Raw genomic sequence first — 12034 nt, forward strand, 5'->3', positions numbered from 1 at the left:
GTGAGCAGGGACCAGCCCTTTGTGTGTGAAGTTGTTTCAGGACTTCAGCTGGGAGGTTTGAGAGCTGTAGCCCCACCACCCCAGAGAATGAACCAGAGCACAGATTTGACAAAGCTAAATTTCTCAGAGCAGGGGCACATCCAAGTTGGCATATCTTAAGTAACTGAAAACACCCCCCAGTGAAATCCACAATTTCCCTGCCCTAATTTTTGTTGATTTTCTCATGAGAGAATGAGATTAAACTGGACCAAAAGAATTTTTGTCTTCAAAAGTAAAATGCCTAGCATGGATGTATAACCTTTCATCTCCAGAACTGGTGTCTTTCAAACTTTTTAAGATTCTTAAACCAGAAATTGCAGCTAATTCAGCATAGTGAGCTCACACACTCATATTTTTTCTTGAAATTACAAATGCTTTCATTACAATATGAAGATGTATCAAGTGTGAAATTGACTTAATCAATTTTAATAATAAATTCCATTTATCTCAGTTAAAACTTGATCTATGGAAACATAATAGACATGACCTTCCCTCCCCCCCATTTTCCCGTTGCTGTTTTGCAGTTAATTGGAGGCCTTAATGTAACATAGTTCTTGCAACACAGCAAGAAAACGTCCAAGTGTTAAAATCCACATAACCTTTAGTCCTTCTGACTTGTTAAAATATTTTTGATTTATCTGAAAATTGAACAGAAATGGTGGCCAGAACATCCTGACACATCTAGACACCTGATAAAGAGGATTTCCTCAGCAAACTACTCCTGCCTTCAACCAGGAACTGGGTCTTCTGCTGACATCATTCAAGAAAGAGCAGAGGAGGAAGGGCCACATGGATTTGTTTGTGCTAAATTTTTGCTTAGAAAGTGTGAGGCTGTGTAGAAAATGGGAAAATTCTGAGACACTTCATCTCACACTGTAAATCCAAATGATACAACTGACCCCAGCTCAAAGAATTGTTAATTTTTTCAGTCCTCAAGACTATCACTCCAAAAGTTTGGTGTGCTAGACCCTGGTGGGCATCTAAGAAGTGTCTCTGTGCCATGGTTAAGGGGCATTTTGAAATATGGATGATGTATTGCTGCAGGTGAGGAACGTTGTCAGGAACTGAGGTTCTATATTCACCCTCTAATGCATTTATTTAATTTCACCCCTGTTCCCAAAAGCCAGGTTCTGCTTTGTCACTGAAAGACTGCACAGGGATATAGCAGCCATCCTTCTTCCCCGCTCCATGGATCCTGGTAGAACTAACTGAAGTGCACCTCTGGACTCCTCGTGGGCAAAGAGGGAGCAAAGAATTAACAGCCCTGGCCAAGAAATCAGTCTGGCAGGACAGAAAATGGAAAGCCATAACACTCCATCACTCCCACCAGTATGACTGGGAGCTCTTTGTATCGCAAACTGCTACACAACCCAGTCCTGCATTTTTGGGAACTGGACAGCAGAGTGCTCAACCATTAAAAAAACATCCTCTTGAGCAGACCTGGCAATGTGGGTCTAGCACTGCCTGAGATTCAGGTGTTACAGCTTCAGAGCCCTGCCTCTGGCTTCTGCAGGCACATCTGCTCCCTGCAGGGTACCAGAGCTCTCACAGCTCCTCTGCAACCCAGCTCGTCCCCGAGGAATCAAGGGGTGATGCAAATAAAATCTCTGTAGTAGATCCTTTCCTGTTTCACCCACATACCTAAAGCAGTCCGTTTTGGAGCCTCATCATCAATATCTGATCAATAAGCATATCAAATCAATAAATCAGCTATTCAGATGCAGTAACAGGAAATCTGAGGTCAAATTAGGGGACAGGCAGCTACTACTATAACATGATAATGCTACTTAATTACAGCATACCTTTTTAACATACTTCAGGCATTAAAATTAGTACAATTTAATGAGCACTATTCTCCTGATAATTTCAGTGAACGATCTACTCCTTAGCAAAAAGTTTTAATAAAAAACTTCATCTTTTACCAGATAAAGGAAGACATTACAGCAGATGAACAGGAACACTATGAACTCCCTTACTGCCTATGATTAAACTCTGTTGTTTGAAAGCAAAGCCTATTTTGTCCCCATCCACAATCACGTTTCAGAAGTCAGATTGCAGTTTGTACTTAACCCATGAATCCTGCCCCTAATGTTTTGTGAGGAACAGTAATGAAGTAAAACTGCTGTGTAGACTGTATTCATTACACATTTCATTTTAACTAGGTCACAGTTCGAGACCTCCCAACAGGGAACTGCTACTCTTTCACTGATCCACACATTATCACATTTGATGGATGGTGAGTATTTTACTTTGAAATAATTTGGCTCAATTACTGCAGTTATCAGTTTCTGGATGTGGCATGCATTTGGGTTTACATTAGAATATCCAAAAAGCATTGAACAAGTTTGCTTACAATGAGGAATGTACTTCAACAACACACTTCCAGCTGTGTGTATTCCTTTTAACAAAAGGACTAAAAATGGGTTAATCTTTGTGAAGCACTGGGTTTGAGCCTGAATAATTTTTACAAGACAAAGGTCAGATTCCAAAATGTTCTTCAAACAGAACCATCACTTGAGAGGGTGTCTACAGCACATGTTAGTGACACATTATGTCACCAGAGCAGCACAGCACACAGGGACAGCCTGGTCCTTCCCAGGAGTTTAGCAACACCTGGTAAAAAGTCACTCACCAGAAGGATGCTCTTTATTTCTTGTACTTCCAGAGCTGGTTTATGCACAGCTGGAGTTGACAATCATAATCACAATCAAAAAAACCCATAAAGATGACTCTAATGTCTCAGATAAAAAAGTCCAGAAATTCTAAGTATCAAATATCAGGAGAAGAATGCAAAAATAAAGCTGTACATCCTCCTGTAGTGTTCAAATGTCCTTCTGTATTACCCAGCAATAAGCTGCTTAAAGACTTACTGAGCCAAAGTGGTGCCTTTGTGTTTCACAGCCTGAATTGTACAGAAATTTTCCTTGTTCAACTCCCCTAATCATTCAGGAATCTATTTATCCCAGCTAATTGACATCACTGAAAGTTTTTAAAATTTTCACCTGGCATGTTTGATCCAGAGTTGCAAATATTTCAGATGGCATTCCAAGTTTGTCACTCTGCCGTTAACCTCCTGGTGGCAGACAATGACTTTGGGTGCACAATGGCCACAGGGGCTCAGCAGGTGTGATTTTCTGATATTCTGATATCCTGCTATCCCAATTTCAGACCAACATTCTCTGGAGGTGGCATCTGAAATGATGTCAAAGCTGGAAAAATCTGTTGATGAAATGTGAGTAAGAAAGGCAGTGACTCCATTAAAGGTTATATGTCTGCTTCTAACAAAGATTTCACCTAAATTAGGCAGTCTGAGACAGGAGATTATGTCTGCTCATCCATGGCTTCCCACTCCTTCTGCTTTGCTGAACAGCATTTAAATGTGGCCAGGAACTGGTTTCATACAAGTTTGGGTGCTTTTCTTGCTTTAGAAACTTCATTAGAGCTGCAAGAAGTCCAAAGATATTCCCATGCCTCGTGTAGCTGCAATTATTTCAACTCTGGGATATTAAACTAGATCAGAGCATTATTTCAAACTTCTCTATACATTTATATTCTAAAATATTCCCTTTTGATTTAGGGCCGAGAATGGAGAGTGATCTGTCAGATTGTTGTGTTTAGGGAGTAATAAATAGCTGAGAAGTGCCTCTTGGAATGGCAACACTCTTCCAGCCATGTAGCACATTTTTACATTGCTTCCATGGAAAAAAAAGGCCTAAAATTAAAGAAAGCAATTTTGTTTGAATAATTCATTTTTTTAAACCTATTGTTGATAGCACACAGAATTGCTTCTGAGCAATTTATGCCCTATTTTAACACAGGGAGTTTGGAAAAGCCCATCCTTCTGTGTCATCCTGCCTCAGAGTCACACAGCCTCGAAAGAGAAAGACCCCAGGAATAGTTTGGCCCCGCAAAAACTCCACGTTTTTCCTTGTGGACAGACATTCATTACTGCTCTGTCCAGTGCAGCTTTAAATGAGCCACGTTGATGGGGCTTCGTCCATCTCAGTAACTAGGTTATTTCCCTAAGATGTATCACTTCTTGATATTCAGCCAAGTTCCTTACCCATCATTTCACAGTCCCATTACTCCTACTTATATTCCCATTTATTATTGTAAATAATTTCTCTTTCAATTATTATAATGACTATGCTACCTTATTACACATCAGTTAAGCAACTTCTCTGACTGCCTATCCAAAAAAAATGTTACCACCCTAGCAAATGATTTTAAAGCTCTGTATTTAATGAGTGGGGAATGCAATTCCTGCTTCTGTCTTGTGCAAAACTATAATCTGAAGGCAAAGGCCGATGTAGAGGTCTGGAAGTGAAACATTCCCCTTTTTTCATGGAAAGGAATGTGGTGGGAAAATGTGTTTGAAATGAGAACTATTTCTGGTTTCAAAGTTTAAATGAAAATCATTAAAAATTTAAAATTTAACTTAAATAAAGATATTTATTTGAATAAATTTGGAAAATTGAAAAGTGCTATAAAAATCAAAAGACTGGAAGCATTTTTCTCATTGGCAGTAAAATTTTCTTACTGAAACGGCCACTTGCAATGTGTTTTGTAACTTCTTTTGTGATGTTTCCAGTGTTTTTAATTTGACATAGTGAGCTCACATTACATCTGAGGTAGTTAGCTATTCATTAGATAACTGAAATACCCAACTCCTACTCCTTAATAACACTCCCCTTTGCTGTGCCTCCTGCTAATATATGTCTGTAGGAATATTTATCTTGTAATCTTTTCATTCTTTTCACCAAAGGCAGTGACTGAAAATCAAAGAAGAATGTGTCATATTTTACAGCATGAGCACAATCAATTTGTGTATATTGGAGCGTAGATGTGAAATAACGTTAATTATACCAGCTAAAACCCAGAGAGAGCACTTCCTTTTATAGCAAAGTACCTTCTAAATTAAACAAATGTGAAAGCCTGGTAAAGCAAAAGTATAGCCCTCATTACTGGTTATGGCACATTATAAATATAAAAGCTTTTCATGCCATAAATTGCAGATTCTTAAATATGAAGTACTAGCTTAAAACTAAATATGCAGAAAATCTTTTTAGGGCAAAGTAAAAAGGGGGATTTTTTTTTTGATTGGGGAACTATATACATCATCTATGTTATTTTGCATTTTGCCTTACCGAAAAAAGGTTAAAAGATTTTTCAGATTTCTCAAACATTTACATCAATCCACATTATCCCATCAATATTATCACCAAGGCAATGGCACCATTTGCTGGTTGGCTTTAATGACTTTCATCATAGGAGCCCACAACAAGTCCTGGCCATGAGTAGCCCTGCCCGGTGCTGGGTTTTTGACAGTCTGCAGCAGTTTAGTTGTCCCCAGGCATCCAGTGACTGCTGAATGTAACACAACATCTGCTCTGAGAACAACGTGATGGGATGAACAGTCTGACAGCAGAGAATGTCTTTCAGCATCACCCCGACCTTCGTAGGCTCATGAAATAGTTCTTAATAGCAAGAAAAGAAGGAGCCTGGAGGGTCATGTCAACAAATCAAATCATCTGGTGGCAAAGCTGTGCTGGAAAATCTTCAGGAACAGCCACAATAAACACTGAATTAATACAAAGGTGAAGTGTAGCTTGGTGAAGAGTAAGTGCAGTGTGAGTTAACCTAACACTACTAGTAGTAGTTGTTTACATGCATCTGTCTTCCCTTCTGTCCCTCTCTTATGATTAACCAACAGAAATTATTCCTATAGAATCTCACTGCCATAACCAAACACTCAGGAATGTTTTATAAGTTTTGGATAAAGAGCATAACTCAAGCCATGACTTCATGCAGGGACAAGAACTTGCTTCACCCCTTTGAAAACAACCCAAGCACACAGAGGGGGAAGGAGGGAACCCCTTTTCACCCAGTCTATCCATAGCTGCAGACTATTAGGGAAGCAGGATGGGGAAGAGCACTGCGAAGGGAGATTTAGACACAAACAATGGTGCCTGGTCCACAAGGAACACACAGAACTCCCTCATGCAAGAGCTGCACTAAGTCTACTTCAGGCATTTAGTGCCACAGGCACCTTCTCCAATGTTGTCCAAAGAATCATTATCACAATTACAGTTGTATAAACATCACAGAAGTTTACCTGACTACGTCCAATTATCCATTCAACTGATTCAAAGGTGCCTGACAGCTCTAATTTAGGCACAGTGCAGGTTCGTTATGTGCTATGCAATCTATGCCATGACTTAATTGAAGCACTCGGAGTGACTTCCAGGAGGGTTGGATTGGGTCCACTGTCAGTGATTATTAAGCAATAAATAGCTCTCCTGACTGCAATGGCACTTATATGCATATGCAAATGCGAAGCCTTCTTCACCAGACAGAGATGATTAGTCTGGGTACAGCCAGTCTGATGCCTTGTTTTCCATCAGCCTCCCTAAACACCTCTCCTTCCAAGCTGATCCTGTGGAAGGAAACTCTGGAAGGTGCTCTCATAAAATATCCTCTCTACTTTTTCTCCCCTGCAAAGATGTCCAAATGGAGCAGTACTTGATGTTTAAAGAGATTATCTATTTTTTTTATGTTGTCCTTAGTTTTGATCCATCTTGGCAGCACCACCCAAGCAGTCTACTACAGGATTTATGTACCTAATTACAAAATAGGATGAGACAGAACCATTCAAACTCTTATCACTTTATGGCCAACTTGACTAAGTTTTTCAAGATGAAAGATAAAGTCAGATGTGTTTTCTATCAGAGAAAAGCAGCTGGAGTTTCAGTTTTTACTGTCTTTTAAGCTACAAAGTTATCTATAGCTTTTATTCCGAGGAGAAACAAAGTGTAGAAACATACATGTGACAATGTCACAGTTCTCAAGCCATTTGTTCCTTTGCATGAGAAACATTAATGGCCTGAAAAAATATTGATGTTTGTATGGCATTGCTTAAAAAATAATCCTGTTATTTAGCAGAAGCATTTTATACATTCCTTTTTATGTTTTTTTCTAAATTGTAGAAAAGAATAAAGTTTATTGTTATAAGCTTATAGTTTAGTTTCCATATTACTTAATTTCATAAAAATTATGTTTAAAACTAATCACAGTGCCTTAAAAGAAAGCAGAATAATCCATTGTTTTTAAAGATGGAAGCTGTTGGTTTATAGGGAGAAAACGTCAACAATATATATTAAGTATATGGCTACTGTTTTCTTTTATATAACATATTATAATAAAATAGAGTGAGAATAAGACAAGTTTATGGAGTGAGAGCACAAAGAACAAGCAGAAGAGGGTCCTCTCACAGGCATCTGTTGTGGAAACCCCAGAGGCTCCAGATGGCTCATGTAGAGGCCAAACCCTTGCAAAGTTATTAAAGTTATCCTGCTTTTGTCCTCACTCAGATGGAGCAGGGACGTTCCTTACAGAAAAGAATGAAAGTCCTAAATTGTTCCCTGCGCTGGCTTGTGCTGATTGCCAATCCATTGAGTGTGAAAGTTGTGCTTACGGGGAAGCATTGAGGGCACGGACAAACTTTATTTTAGCAGGCTTTCAGTAGAATCCCAGATTTTCCCAGGAAACCTTTACCTAGCCACAGCCAGACTTGTAAAATTTGGTGATTAGTCACAGAAAAGGTTATTTGAGCACTGATTTCCCTTTGAAGAACATCATACTCTAAAAGCATCCAGTTAGAACCAAAACATATTTATTAAGACCTAGAGGGAGGAACTTCTTTGCTTTTGCTTTATATCAAATGTTTATCCTTTTTATCCATGCCCATTGCCATGACAGCAGCTGGGACACAAATCCCACTTTTCACAGGAATTCTTAGGCACTTCCAGCTAACAACTGCAGCAGTGTTCCCTTGGATACAGAGCCAGAGAAACCCTTCCCCCGTGTGGACTTTTCCCTCCTTTAAGGCCAGCCACCTCGCTGGTGTAATTAAGAAGTGTTTCTGTACAAGCACCAACAAACAACTGGCACAGGTGGATGCTCAGGGCCTCTAACCCTCTCTGGTTTTCTTTCTTTGTGGCTGTTTAGGCGCTATGACAACTATAAAATCGGGACGTTCCTGCTGTGCCGCAGCGAGTCGCGGGTGTTCGAGGTGCACGTCCAGCAGTGGGATTGCGGCGGCCACCGCTCTGCCACCACCTGTAATTGTGGCGTAGCTGCACAAGAAGGGGGTGACATCGTGGTGCTGGACACCTGCAATGGCCACTTTCAGGACAGCAGGCCCCATCTGACCATCAAAAGCACCGAGGCATTGCCACGAGTCAAAATCCTGAAGTCTTATGGAGGCAGGAAGATAACAGTACGTGCGTGGATGGTTGAGCGCTCTTGTGGCAGTTGTGCTTTAAAAACACACGTTTAATATTTCTGAATTATTAATGAAGTTGCTACAAAAATATCTGAAGCCATCAGAGCGCCTGCAGCCAAATGTACCGCAAAACGAGAGGCAGGGAAGTAGCTGGTTAAAGTGTTGGTTTAACAAAATGTAAAACAAAACAAAACAAATACCTCTGGAAATTTCTTGGCAACACAGCAGAGCTCTGATAGTGCTACTTACTCTCTGCAGCACGGCAGCCCACTCCCTGTTTGCTTATGCCAGGCACTACCCAACCACATCACATAAAGCAAATTTCTTTGCAGAGCTCAAGATATAAATATTCAAGGAGAGATCGCAGGTAGCAGGATAATGGAGTTTCAGAGTGGAGCAGTAAGACACTATTAGTCAGATCCAGAGAGCCCCCAAAAGCTATGAAAATGGGCTGTAAATGTGCAACATTTGGTGTAACATAAAGCATTTGCCTAAAAAATATATGGCCACAACTTACTTTGCATAAGTTTCGCTTATCCACACTAATCCACTTAAATCACTTGAAAAATAAGAGCAGGTTGCACCAGGGGTTTTGGTAAGGAACAGAGCTGCAAATTATGGCCAAGAAGATAATTTCATCCTAGAGTTGTATCATCAAGATTCATTGCCATGAAATGTTTTGGATGAAGATCGATCCACAGCAGAGCCAGAATGATGCAGGAAGTGCCTGTGCTTGGCTCTCCTTGTGGTCTCGCTCAGAATAGACCTCAGGAAGGTAGTAATTGAAAGTCTGTTAATTATAGAACAGAGAAAAAGAAGGAATCAAGCTGTCATTTCTTTTTGCAACTGAATGCAATATAATTACTGCTTTATTACTAGGATAATCTTAGCAAGGAATCACCACTCTCATTTACACCTGAGGTAAGACTCGGGGAAACAAATCAGAGCAGACTGGGGACACAATATGAATCCTGCTCTGATCTGAGTGGGAATCTACAGGAACTGTGGAGCAGTGAACAGGATCCCTGAGCACACCACCAAGTATGATGCATCCCAATTCTCCCAGTACTTGTCCATCATTATCCTCATGCAGCTCAGGAACCGGGTCCTCTGGCTCCCATGACATTCAAGGGGGTTTGGAATGGGGTTAGGTCATAAAAAGTGGCTGCTTTCAGGAGCCAGTAAATATCTCTGCAAACCGAGATCTCAAAAATGTTTCTTTGAAGCCTCAATTAGCAGCATTAAATCCAGGTGGGATGCATTTCCCGGGGCAGCAGGAAACGATAGGGTTAGAGCCCTCCAAACTCCCAAATTAAATCCACACATGGAAATATTAATCTGGACAGCACAGAAGACTGAACAGCTCATGCAGTTCTGACTGCAAGGGTTTGACACGCAGCCCTGCAGGAAATGCTCCTCTCTGCAGTAAAGCATGTGATTAGAAGACATTGCTTATGTGAGGAAGAAAAACAAATTCTATCCAGGATTCTGTCAACTGCAGTTCTCCTGCTCCACCTAGTAAACCACCAGGAAAAGCTAACTCATCAGGCAAGTTGAGCTTTATGTTGGGGAATCCCTGGGGTCTTTTTAAAACCACCTTGATAAGTGAAACATTAGGTACAGCCAAAGTGAAGGGACAGCCAAGAACTTCTGAGGTGTTCAAAGTACTGGATGTATATGATGATTTCTATTACTCCCCAAGGCCAAAAATCTTTGGGAAAAAAAAATGCTTTAAATAAAACACAGAGGGCCTGAGTTCCCAGTGTTCCCAGCTGTCCTTGCAATCAGTGGCACTGTGCTGTTGGGCTCATGGAGGGTTGCTCAAAAAGTATTCCCATGCCTGAAGTAATGGAGAACTAAAATGGTCAGGATTATAATTTAGTGAGGCCAATATGTAAACTCTGGATTCAACCACAAGAATAAAAATATGATCTTGATACTCCTTCACAGATATGAGTAGATTTGATAGGGAGGAACTTCAAAGGGACCAGAAAATCCCCACCAAAATAAAGGAAAGCAAAGGACATTATTTGGATAAATAAATTGTATTTTGGCAGGGGCCACTTAAAAAAGGAAAATAATTATTTTGAAATTATTTTGATGAGATGTTTACAACTCTTTAATGTACTTTATAGAGTAACTGAAAATGTTTAATTTTGGATAAAAAGAAAGTATTAAGGTTACTTATCAGGATAGTATGTTCCTGCTCCCTCTCCTGGCTCATACAATTTTCAAATAATTTTCTTTTACCTGTAAAAATGAAGCAAAAATACCTATATATTTCAGTTGAACAGATATTTTCTTTTTGCTTTTTTTCCTTTTTATTATTTGGTTAGTAAACCAATCTGAAAAATCCATTATCCACACATTTACTTCTTGTTTTGAACCCTTCCAGCTTTTTTTTCTTTTAAAGGTCAGTGTAAGCCTACCACTACCCCTTTAATGAGAAAATTGCTTTATCCACTTTAAAACACAATCACTTTCTGGGTAATCAGGCATTGGAAAATGAAACGATTCTTCAGAAGGAAGAAAGCTGGTTTTCAATCTTGGCAGTTTATCTAAAAAAAATTATTTCCCAGGCAAAGACACAAGGGTGGCCTTATTGTCATGGAAGTCGCTTCAAAAATTATCTGGTAACTTACCACTGGGAAAACTTCAATGGATGCAATTATGAATTTAAAAAGAAAGTACTCGTGCAGTTATATATCTATGTAACGCTATCAGATATTAATGTCATGGAATCTGAAAGCAAGCTAAATAATAGCACAAATAAATATTTATACTGTTCCTAAGTGATCTTAAATTACCTCTGCCATCACTAACGTCCTGCTTTGATATTTTCATTTATGGAAAGAGATGGTTTTTATTGCATAAAAAGCTTGGTAAGAGCTTCAATTCACTGGGGTTTTTTTCCTGCCTCTTCAGATCCTGTTCCCTTCAGGAGCGTTTGTTCGAGCAGACATGAACGAGTGGGGAATGGGTGTGACAGTGAGGACACCGGGCAGGGACTTCAACAGCACCCGGGGTTTGTGTGGCCTCTTTGACGGGATCACTCACAACGACCTCAGCAACGCGCCCGAGGAAGACTTCATAGAGGAGTGGAGGTACAAAGCCAGAGAGATCCCACCCAGGAGATGCTCTTAGCAGTGTTTCAAATGGTCTTGATGGGTTTATTTCATTACAGACTCCCCTAATGACGTGACAGAGAGATCTGCTTAACCTAAGGGAGAAGCCTGGAGACCCCTTTCCATCCCAGCAGCACAGGAGCTTAATTTTCAGTCAGCACAAAACACATCAGCAGTTACCAAGAGAGAAGTTTTATATTCACAAGTGATGTCATGTTAACACCTGTGTTAAGATCCCTCTCAGCTGTTAAAAAAAATGCAGTTCTCACCCACACTTGAAAATGTAGATAGCTGACAATAGGGATTAATTAAGGGTTTCGTATTTCCCTTGTTCTTTTATTCCTGAACACTAATTACAATATGTGAGTATAGATTAAATGTTACATTTTGACAAAGTGTGGTAATATATATACCATGCTAAAACTTAATATCAACTCTACTAATGATAACAGTGAGCTCTGAAAACTTGTACTTTCTGGGACACATGGTCTGGAAACAGAGCCAGGAGTCTGGCTCTCTGACATCTCCCTGTCACTGTCCCTGTCCCTATCCCTATCCTTACTCCTGTCTCTATCCCCACCCCACA

At 40.0% G+C, this 12034-nt stretch overlaps 1 protein-coding gene across 1 annotated transcript in view; it reads left to right on the forward strand.

The window, feature by feature from the left end:
* Nucleotides 1-12034, forward strand: part of LOC121670349 (von Willebrand factor D and EGF domain-containing protein-like) — a 164019-nt gene that overhangs the window by 62964 nt on the left and 89021 nt on the right. The window contains exons 8-10 of the mRNA XM_042040440.1: nucleotides 2202-2275; nucleotides 8047-8317; nucleotides 11249-11427. Coding sequence (XP_041896374.1) covers nucleotides 2202-2275; nucleotides 8047-8317; nucleotides 11249-11427 — 524 coding nt within the window. The remainder of the gene's footprint in view (nucleotides 1-2201; nucleotides 2276-8046; nucleotides 8318-11248; nucleotides 11428-12034) is intronic.

The sequence above is a fragment of the Corvus kubaryi genome, unplaced genomic scaffold, assembly GCF_017639235.1.
Source record: "Corvus kubaryi isolate FWS band 111438036 unplaced genomic scaffold, C.kubaryi_AGA036_p1.0 37396, whole genome shotgun sequence".
NCBI classification, from domain to species: domain Eukaryota; kingdom Metazoa; phylum Chordata; class Aves; order Passeriformes; family Corvidae; genus Corvus; species Corvus kubaryi.